We start from the raw sequence: 17126 nt of genomic DNA, 5'->3' as shown, positions 1-17126 counted from the left end.
CACTACGTTAATGTTTTAATTTGAAATATCTCGTCACTGCACCTTTGAATCGGTTGAAGATTAACAATATTTTTTTTGATTTTGCCATCCTTGCAAAGCTTGGTGAGGTAAATCAGAACAAAAATTGGAACAGTAGCAAAGCATTCAAAATGGTCAAACTAAAAGCTGTCATTGTCTATGCGTTAACTTTTTTATTGTCTGCTGGAGTGGTTGCCACTATTCTTGCAGTGCTAATGACGGATGGTAATAAATCGGATTCTAGTGCGGAATCAGAATTCGTGACACCAAACGGAGATTACATTTACGCTGAAAGTAAGTAATTATAATATCTTGTGTGCAAACGTAGGTCGAAGACTAAAATATTTTTTGTGAAGAAGTGTTTACTTAAGAATTTCGTGATCAAGTATTTTATTGATGCAAGCTACATTATTGTGAATTATAGTTGAACAATTGGGGTCAATCAGGGGGAAAATATCCGCAACAGATGGAACAATTATGTTCCGCGGTGTTCCGTTTGGTGAACCCCCAACTGGGAAACTACGGTGGCAAAAACCCAGGTCCGTCAGTGGTCTGAGGTATGATGGGGCTTATTATGATGCTTCATACCACAGAGCAAGTTGTCCACAGAACTGCACTCTACCTTCACCGCAATATGTATGCCCGGAGGAGGTTGGCAAAGAATAGTCATGTTTAGGCTTTCTTTATATGTCGTATAATATATTAAAAAAGCATACTGTGTTGTGCCACAGATGTCAGAGGACTGCTTGCATTTGTCTTTGTATGCACCTAGTAGGCTTGCGAAAAAAATTGAAACAAAAGATGGACATTATTACTCGTTTCAAACAAACTTGTCAAGTACCAATATGCTGGCTGTGATGGTGTTTTTTCACGGTGGAGCGTTTATTGCTGGGGGAAACAATGTCCCTCTATATGACGCTAGATATATGGGTGAAATGGGCGATGTCATAGTGGTAGTTCCAAATTACAGGTAAAATATTTGTTTTTTTTTATATACAAGTAAATCAATTGCATTTTTATTTAGACTAGGACCATTCGGATTTTTCTATCAAAAAAACGGAGATGCATTGGGAAATTTTGGTATTTGGGACCAGATTGAGGCGCTAAAATGGGTAAAATCCCACATAAGAAAATTTGGAGGAAATCCAAATCAGGTAACGTTTAGTGGAAATGAGATTTGTATTATTCAAGACCAAGACAGTCAAAACAATTGTAGGTTACGATATTTGGTCAAAGTGCGGGCGCACAGAGCGTTGCCGTACATCTCGTGAACGATGTAAGTGCACCTTTGTTCCAACGTGCCATTATGGAAAGCAATCCGTTTGGCATTAATTATAAAACGAGGGAGGAAGCTCAAACGATGTGCGCGCAATTTGCAAAAAGTGCTGGATGCAGGTGATTCAGTGTGATCGTGGATTCGCCTAATTTAACAAATTTCAAATTGTTAGAGAAAATGACGTGGATTGCCTTCGTGCCTTGACGACCGACGAAGTTATAGCAACGCTCAACGACTTTTCACTACGTTATCAATATAATCCCGACTCAATAACGCAACTGTTTGAACCCTGGGCCCCGATGTTAGACATGAAGCTATTATTTGAACATCCGTATTTTACATTTTTAAAGGTACATTCATGTTTACATAAGTTACATTGACGGTATAAATATCTAACTTAACGAGCATCTCACTGCTGGCAAGCACTAGCATAGAAATAAGACATTTAGTTTCAGTAGGTTAATTGGACGTGATAATATAATATAGTTGAGTGAACGACGACATATTTATGCTGCAGAAGAAAAATCAAGACAAGCCGATTATATTTGGAACAACGAAGGACGAAGGAATGTTTTTCCTATTGCAAATATTTTCCGAAAAATCAACTTCTGCCACTTTGTACAGCTTGCTTCTGGAGATAATTTTCGGAAATTCGGCGGGAGAAGTTGAATTATTATACCCTCCGTCCGTAAGACCGAAAACTTTATGGCTATTATGATCAAATAAAAATTAAATTATAATTTAGTTTAAAAAAGGTCAGTGTGATTGTTAAGCCAGGGCACGGCAGTATTTACCCACTGTATTACATGTATGTTTTTTTATGTTTATTTTCTGCAGTGTCCAGTGGTCATTTCCCGAGAATGCGACAATCGCAACGAAATGGACGACTGGGTTACCGATTATCTGTTTACTTGTCCATCTCGTCGTGTATTTGAAAAAAACTCATCCACTGAAGTTCAAGATATTTGGTGGTACATGTTCAACCAAACATGGTCATTTCCTGTGAGTAAACATTTTTTTAGAGAATATGTCATAAAAACCATGGTGTTTATACAAAACTTCACAGGGATTTTGGGAGGATTATGACGCGTGTTATGATCTAGTGTGTCACTCTGCCGAACTTCCTTATTTATTTAATATGGATGATGTTATTAATGATCCTGAGATTCATTTTACCGACGGCGAAACACGGTTAAGTGCACGCATGATTCAATATTGGACAAACTTTGCAAAATATGGGAACCCCAATGGAAATGGAATGGTAAGGCAGACGGTTGCTTTTTGTAATAAACAATTGTGTTTTGACATTTGTTTGCAACTGTTCTGGTTTTACTTAAGGAAGAGATTTGGCCAAGAATGCACAAAGATTTCGAAACTTCCGGAATCATGAAAACCTTGCAATTTAATGCAGATAAAGACCTGATTCTTCATAATTTTAACAAAGAAAGATGTGACATGTTTGATAGTCTTAACATGTACCTTAACGACTCCGTTAAAATAGGCCCTGGAAGTTATAAGGAGGTTGCAAAACGTATACAAACGCTATTGCGTGAACAAAAACAGAAATAATGAAATCGAGTAGGTGCTTGTTGTGTTTGTAATAAGGATTTGTTTTGCGGTCATCTGGTAAATTTCAACGATTATTACTATTTTAATATTGTGCCCGTATGTGCGTATTACTCATAAATTAATGCGTACAAAATAAACGTCAATGTTATTTGGTATTTTCACTGTAAGCTACAGTATAGCCTATAATATTATTATAATAGCAGCAGCAGCAGTCTAGCAACGAAATGAAAATAAGTAAATGCAATTAAAATGGAGATGCAAACATGCGTAATCGCCGCTGTTTAAAAACTAAGTAGGAAATGCTCTGTCCCGTCGTGCTGTAGAACAGGATGTCACACGCAAAGATTAAATCCGTTCCGGTCGACGAGATACAAACACGAAAAAAGATTCGCCGTCGCCCAGACCGCAGACTGTAGACGCCACACGGCTAAGAAGCTTGAAAATAAAGCAGTGATTCAGAGTAGACCATTCACGCATCGTGGGTACAGTTTGTTTTGCGGAAAGGAAATACGTTGACTAGTTTTCGTGTGAACCAGATGCATCTTACAGAACTTTTTACTCATAGAAAGTGATTGAATACTATTCAAAAAGTTTTTCAGTGAGTTTTTAAACCTTCGTTATATGTGTTTTACATTGTAATCAATTTTGATGCAAAAAATTAAAAAATATAGATTTGCATCTTCAAAAGCAATCTATGCTACAATCAAATGCTTTCACAGATTACCATTAATAAGTAACTGCCGTAGGCAAACCTTTTAGCAAATATGTACAGCTTTACCGTCTTTTCTTTCGAAACACTTTCCGTTCACTACTTTGCAGTACAGTCAGGTCAACATTTTTTCTGTCCTGTAAGGTTTACCTCGCATGTCTGTCGTGGTCCTTGGCATTCAAGTCAAGGGGATTAGATTGTAATCTGATGGCGCAAAGTGGGAGTTGTGTCGCGACAACTGATGTTTTAAAGGTACCCGACAGATCATTTTATTCCGGTACCTCCATTTGCAAGGTAGTAAAATCGATGTTAAACAGGGTCGGTTACGAAATTGCACGCTTAGTCGAGAAAGGAACTTAACGGCGGGACCTTACGAACAATATTATAATTTTGTTTACTCGAATACCACAGTGGCGCCACGAGTTTACACAGAGTGTCCAGAAAGGAATGTGTCTGTTTTGGGTTCGACAGGCGTAAAACTTTGCCGAATTTGTACGGTATTTTATGTCAGTTCATTTAATTCTTGTGGGCTATACTTACATGCTAACTTCTGCAATGGTAGCATTTGTTTGCAATCAGTCAAGAAGTGGAGATGTGATTTCAATACTTTTTTTTTTGTTTTAAACTAAGTGGTCTGCAAAAACAGTGTGAACATTTATGTAGTCCTCGATATACTCAGCAAAACGAGCTAACCAATGTTGTCGAAAAGCCAAGAATGACAGAGTACTAATTTTGAACGGTGATGGTGACGTTGAGTTCAGCACGCACCTGGGTATGTGCTATGAATGGTACTTAGGCATTCTTTAGTTGCAAAGAACTACCCCGGGACGTTTACCGAGTGGTAATTATTGCTTGTAATTGTCTGTTTGAGCCATCTTGTACATTTACGCTTGTCTTGTTCATCAACTTTTTACTCGTTTTCAGGTTTAGGAATGACGTGAATATGTTGCATTGAGAAAAACAACACGTTGAAATTGTAATCTACACAAGAAAGAAACAACATGAAGCGAACAAATCACAATGCGTTAGTTACGTTTCGAGTCATCTTATGTCTTTTCAGCATTGTGACAATCGCACCGTTTGCTAACGTGAAATCATACGTCTTGACTCAGGAGGGGGCAACGCGCACTTACTTACATAAAAGATTAATTGGGCGCCAACGCAGAGAAATTCAGCGTGAAATTTTGTCTGTACTTGGATTACATCACCGTCCCCGCCCGAGCGGCATTCGTTCAATTGAAAAGACTTCAGCCCCCCTTTATATGCTTGGTTTGTACAATAAAGTGTCCCTGGATCAAATTGGTTTACAAACCAACTCCTTGTCGAACAATCGGTACGATGCTAGAAATTGGCAAAGTGGACGGATGCCTGTAGGCTTAAGGTTGACTCCGGAACTTGATCATTTATTGTTAACTCCATCCTTAAATCGCTACATTGAAAACAGCGAAATAATGTCGAATGAAGTTGGTGTATTTGACAGTCAAATGGAACCTGTCAATCAAGCCCACCGAGTTGGAACCTACAACAATATTTTAACAAACGAAATTGAAACACAATTGCTGGATGATTCTGATGTAGTCATGAGCTTTGTTAATACCAAGAATCATTATGGTAAGAAGTTTTGTTTTGGAAATGCTTGAGCACTGACGGGTATTGCGCAGTTGTGTGCAAAAAAGACCAATCCCTGGAATTTATGGATTAAACAATAGGATTTTTTGCGTTATGTCGGGTAAAATTTTTTGTCCAAGGGAAATTGGTACAGTTCAATGTCGAATAGGTGATTCAAAAATGTTACAAACTTGTACACAACCCGCCCAAACTTGGTTATGAGCCATCTCCATTGTAGGTTTTGTGCATTTGTTTATTTGGAAGTTTCGGGAAGCGTATTTTGCTTTGTTGTTTTAGGATTATCGATTCGTTTGATTTGCCGATGTCAAGATTGGGAGAAGCCCGTTTCTCCAAATGACTTACTTCTTCCATTTTACAGACCGTGATGATATCCACAGCTCTGTTGAACATTTACGTAATAGTTTGGGAAGACATCGGTCTTTTTACTTTGACATCAGCCACGTCACACTTCATGACAGACTCACTGCAGCTAAATTTCGACTATATAAGGAAAAGTCTGGTTCGTCGATGTTAAACATCACCTTGCGAATAAACGTGTACCAACTTATTCAAGATTCGCATGAAAGGTTTGACAAAAAGTTGGAATTTGTTTCAACTCCTGCTAAATTACATTTGTATAAAACGTCGAACAAAAGTAAAAATTGTGGAAAAAATCAAATTAAAATGTTGTACATATATCAGTGTTTGTTAAAATAAATGTGATTGTTAAAAAGATAATTTAAAAACATTAAAATTGAAATTACTTTATTTAAAGCGTTGGAGTAATGCTTGTGGGAAGTCGATTGGTTGGATCGAATGAGCGCGGTTGGCTAGTCTTTGACGCCACAAGCACTTTGCGAGACTGGATAAACTATCCAAACAAAAATATGGGACTAAAAGTTTCTGTTGAAACCATAGACGGTGAGTTAAATTCTCAGTTTCCTGATTGCTTGCCTCAAACCTTTTGTTGTCTCTGCGCACAGGAAGAAATGTAAAACCCAGTGCGGCAGCAATTGTTGGAAGAAATGGGGAGTCCTCGAAACAAGCTTTTATCGTGGCATTTTTTTCGCAAAATGGCGAAATGAACTTAATGGATCACGTTCAACGACGACAGCGCAGAAATGCAGATTTAAATACGGAAAGGGAATCCAATGAAAACGGTACGAATTATGTGTGTTAAGTTTCATCAAAGGAAAAAATGCCTGTTATTTTCGACGTAAAGTGTTTCAGCCGATTGTGCAAAATGTTTCAGATGAAATGCTCAATGAAAATGCAACAGAAAATCACGCACAACAAACAACAGAATACTTTTTGGATGCGGAGGACGGTTTAAACAATAATGTAGGAGGTGCCGAAGGAGTGGACGGCCAAGATGAAAACACCACAACAAACGGACGGCAATCAAACGAAATCGGCAATAATAACATAGACGTCCAACAAAAAAACAATGCCAAGCGTGGAACGAAAAAGAAAAGTTTGTAAATCTGCTTTAGACGTGGAAATAAGTGATTTTTTTAATTTTACTAAAATTCTGCAGATCGTAAAAGAAAGAAAAAAAAGAAGCAACATACTTGCGGAAGAAGAGATTTGTATGTTAATTTTCAGGATTTAAATTGGGCGGTAAGCACGCATTTTACAAAGGATTATTGCCAATATTATCCCATTCTAATTTTAGGATTGGATTATTGCGCCTCCTGGATATGCAGCTTATTTCTGCTCCGGCGAATGTGGTTTTCCCCTCAACGCTCATGTAAATGCAACCAATCATGCGATTGTACAAGCCCTTGTGCATCTGTTAGACAAGAAATCCAAACCCCCAATGCCTTGCTGCTCGCCTACTGCGTTGAGTGGAATGTCGGTTCTTTACTTCGCAGACAAGTCTAACGTAGTGTACAAAAAGTATCAGAACATGGTGGTGCAGTCATGCGGGTGCCACTGAGCTTTGATCGTGCGTCGTTAAATATTTCACCGGGGTCTTGCGCGGGCCTTACCTGCAGTAGCTGAAAAGCAAAAATATGTGTTTTTTAAGCAGCATGCCAACCCTGTTTGCTTGTGAACATTTTTTAACCAATTCCTTCCGATTTCAAATTTCGTTGCACTGGGAAAAACTTAAACGTAATAGCATTCGCAGGCAAACAAATTCATTTTAGCTGACTGAATTTTTTTCGCAACGAAATCAAATAAAAGCGTAGGCTAAATGCTACACGGAGAACACTTGGATGTAAACTTGTTGGCGCCATTATGTCTGGCTATTGTGGAAGAGTGATCTAGCGTTAAAACGATGTCGCGCCAAAAAATATTAAACCAATGGAGTTTTACTTTTATTTTTTGACAACACAACACACGAAATACAGAACAATAATGAAGCCAAGCAATCCAAGTGGTAAAATTAAATACTTTAAATATATTCCAATAAAACTTTTATATCAGAAAAAATACATGTAAAGAACAAATAAACAAAAGACTACATGTTGCAAATTTAAATGAGCAGATAACGAAAATATCGGCAAGCAACGAACAATGTCTCAGAACTTGTGCGCCTCACACAAACACATTTCAATAAAAAATCTATTCCCACTTAGGATTTAAGAACTGTTTTTCGCATGACAGCTATGCAGATAAAAAAAAAGAGAATTTCGATGAATCTTGTTTCAAAAAATAAAACATATTTGTCGTAAATTCATATATTTCATACACCATGTTTTGGGTTTTGATTTACAATCGTAGTGATAGTACCGGAGTAAAGCAAACCTATTCCGCAGTCACGTTACAGAATCAATAATATCATAAAATCTCGCCTAAATATACGCTTACAGTGTATTAAAATAAGCGATGTGTGTGTAAAATAACCCAAGCACACGGCACAGTAGTGCATGGTAGATTAGCATCCGGCAACCCACGAAATAAACACTACACACAAAGGTCCATCTTTTACAGTGACAAGTTTTCTAGGACAGGAAAACTACGATTATCACTAACCGTATGTAAAAACCAAAAAGAACAACTAAATTTCGAGAGTCGAATCAAATAGAACATGAAACTCAAAGAAGAAGATCAAACAAACGCAATAAATATTAAACCTTCTAAACTGGACAAGGAGGTGCCACATGGAACAATTTAGGTAGGAAACAACAGTGAGAAAAACAGCCTAACGCCAAAAACATGAACAACACGCACACAGAGGATCGACGAAAACATGACGTATGAAACTACAAGTAAAAGTGACAACACAACTGGGGTTTGTACAATGAAATTGCTGAACCTTTTTGTCTACTAAGTGCGGCTTTGTAGAGGGATATAACACAACGAGTAAAATTCATAAAACTTGTGCTGTCACTCCTAACACTGTTTGGTTTTGCTCAAAGCAACAGGTAATAAAACCGTAAAACCAGCTTTTTGAAGTAATATTTGTTTTTCTCTACTATGTGAGTTACAGATGATGATGCCCACTTTTAAGCAGCAACATCATAACTAGACTACAAAAGCAGCCTGGGGTAAATAACAAGTGAAAATGTGGTAAAGTTTATGTGAAAATATTGTACCAGTGTACTCCCTATTTCCAAATCATGTGATCCAGTTAAAGGAAAATTAAAACCAACATGCAGTATTCCTGAGCGAAAAATGTGCTAAGGGCAACAATACCAGTTTCAAGAAAATGCTGTGTAACTTTTACCACACAACACACAAAACAGGTTGTCATAAACTAATTTAGTCGTACAAAGTGGAAACAACCAATATTATAACTGTTGACTAAATGTAATACTGGTCACATTTCTGTGCAAAATGCAAGTAACAAGCTGCATGAACATTTTCTAGTAAGGTTTGTTATCAATCTTCGACCTTTTGAGTTGTACTTTTAATCTCTTCATACCAATTTGAAATCCATGCATGGCTTGAATAGCATGTTGAGCTGACAATGGATTGTCATAACTTACAAACCCTAAAAATATACTGTCAGTGTTAAGCTTTCCTTAATTAAATTTATAAGCAATAATTGGGCTACCAAGCAAAAGTTAAGGTTAACCAACTGTTACCACAAGAGCAAAAATGTCAAAAAAACAAACTGGAGACACAAGCATTAAAATATGTATGGCCATATATTTGACACATTTGCTTAAATGCTGATAGGAATATTTTGGTTTGCCACTTATTTTTTCCTGAAAATCATCTGTTGAATAAGAGCAGGTCAATTAACCTACCAAAGCATTTGCTGAGATTTGTCTGCTTGTCAATAAATACTTTTGCAGATATGACATTCCCAAATGAACAAAATGCTTGCAACAAATCATGGTCACTAAATTGTGTGGGCAAGTGATATATAAACAAATTGGATCCATCTGGTCCTGTTCAAAATCAATGGTAAAAATTAAAATAGAGTGCAAACTAGTTAATTTTCGAAAATTAATCTTGTATTTCATTGTTATAAAATGGGTGACACACCTTCTTTATGACTTCCAGCAGCAGATGGTGATGAGTGTGTGAGCATATGATTATACATTGCTGAAAATAAACACATCATGAAAATAAACAAAAAGTGGAAAGTCATATTTTATGCATAAATCAGATTTTGTTGGACTTTGGGATGCTAACTGAATACAATAAATTTCTGGTTGACCTTCTGGGTTGCAAAAATTAGTGTTTTTTTGGGCTCATAGCTCTTATGCAGTGGATTTTGCAACTGCTGACTCTTACAAATTATATGCATTTCCCTGTTGATTATGATACATAATAGCCCAAAAAGAGGCTTGTTCAAATAATTCACAACTGAATTGCTGATAATTTCATGACAAAACTACCCAAAAGGGCATATTTTCAAAATTATCACTTACAATTGGGTGATGCCAGGGTAGTCAGGCCAGTAAGAACATTAGCAGATGGATTTAATGCACCACCAACACTGGACGACGGTGATGGACCAATATCTAAAGCCATTCCAGAGGTAGGATTACTACCTACACTGAATGGAACCTGGTCAAGCGGGCTAGTACTAGATGCTGAACCGGTACCATTATTCATCGATGCGCTTTGATATGGTGCTGTTTGTAAAGTTAAATGCTTAATTCCAGTAACAGACTAGATATAACGCAAAGAAAATTATTGAATCATAATACCGTTGTATTGATTCCACACAGCAGTGTTTTGTGTCGCCCGTGACATCAGAGCACCTGAGAATTCAAATATAAGCAACTTAAAAACATGTAAAACATTACAAATATGGCAGTGTCAGTAACAATTTTTTAGAGATTTTACCTTGACTTGAAGTAATATTTGAAGAATATGGCAATCCACAAGTGTTTGAAGAAGCTGGGCTGTTTGAATTTATTGGGTTATTTCCCTGATTGAGCAAGGCTTGCGCAGCAGCAGCCAAAGTTATTGCCTGCTGGAATTGAGCTGGTGTCAATCCTGCAACAGATCCTGAGAAACGCATAAAAAGGTTACAATGACTGGAATGTTGGAAGCAAACACTGCGATGAGGCGATTCAACCACATACATACAAGGACAGAAAAAGCCAGAATGAACTAAAGAAATTTCTACATCATTTTAAACGAAAAAAATAGTTTGGGTTCTATCACAGTTCTATATGAATTCCTAGTGGTGCCAGACAAGAAAATCTATGACACCACACAAAATTAGAATGTAAATATCGCCATACATAAATAAATAATTTGTACACACACCAATTTAATGTTAAAGGAGTCGTGAATCAAAACCTTATAACCAACCAAATTTACACAATAGTCTTTGCTTTTGTTTCAGCCCAAACAAACATATTTATGTACCGAACAACAATACATTTCAAGTGCAGGTTTGGTCACTCTATAACTTGTGTGCAAGAACAAAGTTGCGACTAGTTTTGCAAGCAGTAAAATATTTTTGTTTTCTTTACCTTTATGCTAGCTGTACACTACAGTGTGTCAGCCAGAAGAGAATGCAGTTATACATCAGTCAGTTTACTAACCTGTATTGTGATGGTTATTTCCTCCAAATGCAGGATTGTATGACCCAAGGCTTTGAAGCATCTGTGCATGTATTACAGTTAAAAACAAAACCTGAAGAAAATACATCAGGCAAAACTCACAGGAGCCAATGCTGCAATTCCAGCAAGATTTTTGCACTGGCTTGAAAACTGATTTAGCTGTTGGGCCATTTGTGACTGAAGTTTTTTGCGTTCCTTATCTTTTGGTGAATCCGCAATTTTGACCACAATTGGTGCTGAACAACCCTAGTATTTGATATGTTATTATTCTGAGGTATCTTTACAAGTTAAGATCATATACTACCTCCATTGTAGTTGATTGATGCATATGCCGAATAGCATTGTGTGCAGAAACCCTCTTGCTGAATGTTACAAATGCGCAACCCTTACTCACACCTTCTGCACCAATAAGAACCTGGAAAAATAAAACAAAAATTAAAATACAAATTTGACATGAATCATAGACACAGATTTGTTGTAATTTGAGAACAAGCACATACTTGCCACTAAGGCACAAAACTTAAATCTGCATCAATTGACCTGTTTATTGTAATTATTCCAAGCTTCATTTTTACTCAAAAGATTGAGATTTTGTTATCACAACCACAAGGAATAAATTTAATGGGGTAACATTGACATAGACAGGGATTATGTAACTTAAATCCAGGAGTTTTTACTATAGTGCTAATTTTACAACAGTTTCTTGCTTTGAACATTCTAGTAACATTTATGTATATACAATTATGTTGTATAAGTATAAAGATTTGAACAAGGTGTTAAAAACTTACTCTACACTCTTCTATGTTTCCAAACTTTGTAAACATCATTCGAACATCTTGCTCAGACATCTTTTTACTGATCATACCTACAAATAATTTCCTATCTTCACATTTATTTTCAGAATCAGCTGGTTTCATCTGAACACAGTGATGCATCTGCAAATGAAAAATTATTGCCTAAAAACTTGTTAAAACAGCTTTGAATTGCCCAGGATATTAATCAGGAGTGATTGATAAAAACCCAACCAAACTGTTTTACCTGGGTTACAAATCCTCTTCCATTACAAGATTAAAACAAAACTATCATAACAATACAATTACCTTAGTTATGTTTTCGCACTAACATATTGCTCCTTATCCAACACTATTAAACATCATACAGTTTTAGGCGGCATAATTCCATCTCAGGCACTTTCACGTTTGGTTTCTTTTTAGCAAATTGTAAAGGTATTGTTGGAGGAACTTAACGTCTCAAAATGCCAAATACATAAAAGCGAATGACCTTGTCTCCAGCTTAAAAACTTTTTGGTGATACTAGTTTTGTAAAAAGCATGGAAGTAATTTGTTGGTGCAGTTTATGAAAGGAAATCAGACATTAAATTATCAGTTTGAAACCCCTTGTTTATTGCATAAAGTTTATGTAGATATGATGTCACATTTCAAACATTCTACCAATTATCACCTGTATTTATTGAGCTTTGGTATGCAGCACTACTTTTTTATACACACATTCTTTTGACTGGTCACTACCATCACCCCTCACAAACAAACAGAGGTGACAACGTGTGTATTGTCACCCTGGATTTCGTTTAAATTTAAATTTATAGTAAGAAAAACCACATACATTATACTATGCGTTAAGCTAGTTTCAAAGACCTGTATTATCACCATCACTAACATGAAAAACACAAGTGTCTCATGGATTGATACGCAGCGCAGTAGTTGTTGTCGCATAATGGTAAGAATTAGCATTGTTGCATAATTGATTTGTATGTCACTCCATAATTACTAAATCTACAATAGACCAAGTGAAACAAAAATGTTTTCAGTAAGGTGTTCCGTGCAAAAACAAAGTGACAGGAAACGGTATTTGCGTTGTTTAGCTATGTTTAGGGTGATACGACTGACAAAATGTTTTTTGCGTGTAACTAAAACCTGAAAAAAGGCCCTTAATATTTTACAAAACTTTAAAAAATCGACGCCTATTGTCACTACTAAACATGGTTTTAGATGGATTCTTGTTGGCAAGTATATACTTCTCTTGCCAATACAAAAAGTAAAAAAGCTTATTATACAAATCTTTATCCTCTTGCCACACAAAAAAATGTAATATAAAAACATAGGCAATGTGTACCAAAAACAATGCAGATAAAACTGAACTAAAATATTTAAAAAGTTATATACCACACAAATAACTGACAACAGTAGGAGATTTTATTACATACCATAATTTTATTTCTTGTTTAGTTTAAACTGATAGAAAAAAATTAATCGAAGCAACTGACATTAGCAAATATCTTTCATGGTTTGAGAATGATACAACCTAAATTTCTATGAACCATCACCTTTTTTCAAAAAAAAATCAAACTAAATATTTTTGCGAATATTATGTGTCCTAAAATATAGACTAAACCTAAAACAGTTTTAACTATGTGTCATTGCAGACAATTTGACAACATACATATACACCTAATACTTACACCAGGCAAGGTCTTCACGTTGTGAAGGTCATTTTGAGCATCTAAAGCAGCTTTACGAGTATAGTATGTCACAAAACAGCAACCTTAAAAATATTTAACTGTATCAACATCAAGCATGTATTATATGATAAGTTTTATTTGATCAAAGGATGCAAATTTCAAAACAAATTATATGAATGACGAGAACAAGCTTTAAAATCATTTTATGTACAAAGTCATGAAAAAGAAGTTTTCAAGTCAGAAAGTACAATGATATTATTGTATTTCCACAACATTTTATAACATTACCTTTGCTTAAGATGCTGCCCTTTTCTTTGAGAATGTTTAGCTGATAAATAGGTCCATACACTTCTAAAAGTTCCCGAACCTCAATTTCTCCCCAGTTTTTAGGAATTTGACCAATAAACATTTTTATTGCATCCGCATCAGGTTGATCACAATTGCTTTGAACAGAAAGACCTTCAAAGTAAAGTCAGTATTAAAACAAGACTGGATTGCCCCAATAGCAATCAGCAATAGTAACTTTATTTTTAAAAAACAGATACAGGTGCATATTTTTGTAGTTTTAACTAGTTCAATTATTTTCTACATAATACTTAATGAGATAGAAAAATGTGCTTGATGGGCAAATTAGTAATAAATATTCGAGATGTATTGAGATTTTATCATACTTTCAACAAGTTTTTTTAACTTACTATGTTAAAGTTTTGATAATTTATGCCTCACAATGCAACATAGCACCAAAAACAATCTAAGAGAGAATAGTATCATTGTTTGGCAAGTAAGGTTGGGTGGCGTACATATTATAAATCAAACATAAAATGAAAACATTATAATACCATATATACAAACGCCCTTGCCTGATACTCGGTAACTTTAATTACACAAAGGAATAAAAAGCAATTTTTATACTTTACCTGAATTTCCGTTCATCATCAATATTTTTAATCAGGTTCTACAATCTGCGACAAAAATAGCCTGGTTATATTTTTTTAAGTGCATACCAAATAAACACAAAGTATATATACATGCATGACTGCATGTGACAAAGACTTATCCTATGGAATGAATAAATAATAAACAAACATACATTCAAAAGGACATTAGCATACACTCTTACTTTGTTAAACCACAATAGGCTACATATGAAATGTAATCTCTAAAGTAGACAGAATCTAGAGCGATAGCAAAAGTTTGAAACGAGTGTTTCTGATTAATGCTTATCTTGTGTAAAGGATGCTTCGTGTGTTTTATTGCATTTTATTTGCAGAAACTGATGATGCCTTTGTAAGCGAAATCGATTTTTCGTATTTCATAAATTAACCGACTGACGGTAATCAGAAACACTTGGTTTCAAACTTAGGCTACATATGCATAGCAGTTCTAAAAATGTCCTGAAATGGTCATAAATGCACATAAGAGTCATAAATGCTTAATTTCACCAAGCTATCACTAACTTAACACAAAGAACTGGTCCATATTTAAAATGTATAAGGTTAATGCAATGTTTATGGTTGCTAAGTACAAACAAAGCAAACAATATATTAAAAATATATATAAATACACAAATATAAAATATTTAAATAAGCAGACTCTGCTTATCATATCTATTCAAACTGTAAATTTTAGGGAAACATGATCACAGATACATACCAAAAGGGTTTCTGTTGTTTCAGAGCTTTAGATGTAACTCAAATAAAGCCACCATCCAGTCTTAAATTACAGAGTTGCTGGATATCAAATTTGAACCATACCTACTGGAGCTGCTGAGCAATTAAAAGCAGCTTAAATACAATCTAAAAAATATAATTTTAGTCCTTACTGTACTTTGTATTTGCCATTCATTGTTATTTTGTCAAGTATATTTAAATTGAATTATTGAAATAAAAGCATATTGAAGACCTGGTAAACCCAGTTGTAGACAATTCAAATGACTTCCCAAAACAAAATCTTGTGCCAACTTCTATGTTTTAATTTATTAATGACAAACACATTGCGGTTCTTGATCAAAAAGAGACATTATGTAGCAGTTAATAAATGCAAGCAAATGTTTTTATCAAATATTGATAACTAACTATATAATTATCAACACTTTTGCTTGATTGTGTTTAATGAACCTAATGACCCAAAAAACAGAAATTCAATGATCAACATTGTGCCATTTAATACACAACAGTATTTATTGGTTGCAGTTTGGTTGTTATGGAAATTACTGCACATGATGAAGCAAGGATAAGCTCATGCCAATAGAGTTTTAAAGCAGTCAGTCTGTCACATACAGGGTACATATAGAAAGTTATAAACCTGAGAGTGACATGGCACATTGCAGAAATTCTTTTATACAAGTGCAGTTTGGAATAAAATTGGTAAAAGTGGGCTACTTTATAAACTCATTTCTCTGGCACAGAGGTTACCAATTTTCATGAACTGGCTGACCCGCTCATCCAAACAAAATCCCAGAAATTTAGGTGATCCCAGAAATTTTTGAAGGGGGGGATTCACTGCAATGCACTACTTGTTTAAAGCTTTTTGTAAGGGCAGAAATAAAAAATGATTGAAAAGACTGGTCACGTTACAGAAAAGAGAGGTCCAGACCCCAAAACCGCCCCCTTTGGATCACCTTGGTTACAAAGACGCACCCAAAACTCTTTGACCTTAGAGATACTAGGCCTATCTACTGTCATTATAGAGTGACCTATATTAGAGATAAATTCGCTTTCAAAATACTATAATTTGAATTTATAACACTGCAATAGCTGAAAACAACAATGATATGAATATAATATTTATAAATCTGCAAGAAAGCTTGCAACACACCAACAACATTACAACGACGCAGTTGTACATTGTAACTCGCAACATTAGGGGACCTTTGATCTAGCTAGACAAACAATCAGCACACCTATTGTCACAAATGAGAACCTCATAACAAGTCACTTAACAAAACAGAGTTTTATTCTTGTTGCTTGTTCAGGTTTAACAATAAAACCCTGTAATCCACAAAAAGATACAGATCATCTCAGTAATTTTTGTATTTTTTATTGTAATACAAGAGCTTAACAAAAATTCAATAGCATGTATCTAAAAAGTGCGACTGTTTTGCAACAAGATGTTTTGTTCTAATTTGAATTTTTAGCTAAACAAATTTAGTGCCTTTGCAATGGAAATTTGCTATGGAATAAGAAATTGCTATCAAAATACCCAATTGCAAAAAAATGAAGAATACTATTGAAACAGTATTAGAGCAGTGTTGTCCAATGCCCACATGTGGCCCAATGGAGCAATTTGTGCTGCCCTTCTGATTGCAAGAATGTCACAAAAATATCATGTCAAAGTTATGTTATGACTAAAAAAAGGTTTGGCAAATCCAAACTAGCAATCCGGTGAATAACATTGATATTAAACCTCTTTGTTAAGTCATAATGCACTTACATGACAGTATAATCACCAATCAAACGTAATTACCGCAGTAGCAATTTTAAAAACATG

The 17126-nt window shown here is 35.3% G+C and overlaps 3 protein-coding genes across 3 annotated transcripts; 2 read left to right on the top strand and 1 right to left on the bottom strand.

Moving 5' to 3' along the window:
* Positions 1-149: 149 nt before the first annotated feature.
* Positions 150-2863, top strand: LOC145911944 (crystal protein-like). The gene is made up of 10 exons (XM_082999373.1): positions 150-312; positions 443-669; positions 750-988; positions 1043-1172; positions 1235-1413; positions 1467-1644; positions 1812-1982; positions 2132-2296; positions 2361-2555; positions 2633-2863. The coding sequence occupies exons 1-10, from the start codon at positions 150-152 to the stop codon at positions 2861-2863; spliced, it is 1878 nt and encodes a 625-aa protein (XP_082855499.1).
* A 1637-nt stretch (positions 2864-4500) lies between these two features.
* Positions 4501-7392, top strand: LOC145911169 (bone morphogenetic protein 7-like). Its single transcript, XM_082998423.1, has 7 exons — positions 4501-5183; positions 5560-5767; positions 5956-6101; positions 6164-6340; positions 6433-6654; positions 6718-6800; positions 6856-7392. Exons 1-7 carry the CDS (start codon positions 4574-4576, stop codon positions 7117-7119), a joined length of 1710 nt encoding a protein of 569 aa, XP_082854549.1. The 5' UTR covers positions 4501-4573; the 3' UTR covers positions 7120-7392.
* A 96-nt stretch (positions 7393-7488) lies between these two features.
* LOC145911171 (CUGBP Elav-like family member 2) lies at positions 7489-15429 on the bottom strand. The gene is made up of 14 exons (XM_082998424.1): positions 15291-15429; positions 14555-14599; positions 13926-14096; positions 13638-13720; positions 11947-12093; positions 11463-11573; positions 11261-11404; positions 11141-11201; positions 10431-10595; positions 10292-10345; positions 10010-10216; positions 9621-9680; positions 9380-9523; positions 7489-9120 (listed from the first exon to the last, which is right to left on the bottom strand). The coding sequence occupies exons 2-14, from the start codon at positions 14571-14573 to the stop codon at positions 8993-8995; spliced, it is 1494 nt and encodes a 497-aa protein (XP_082854550.1). The 5' UTR covers positions 14574-14599; positions 15291-15429; the 3' UTR covers positions 7489-8992.
* Positions 15430-17126: the final 1697 nt, after the last annotated feature.

The sequence above is a fragment of the Ascidia mentula genome, chromosome 8 (assembly GCF_947561715.1).
Source record: "Ascidia mentula chromosome 8, kaAscMent1.1, whole genome shotgun sequence".
NCBI lineage: Eukaryota > Metazoa > Chordata > Ascidiacea > Phlebobranchia > Ascidiidae > Ascidia > Ascidia mentula.
Note: the sequence above shows the minus strand (reverse complement) of the source record. Positions and strands in the feature narration are given on the sequence as shown.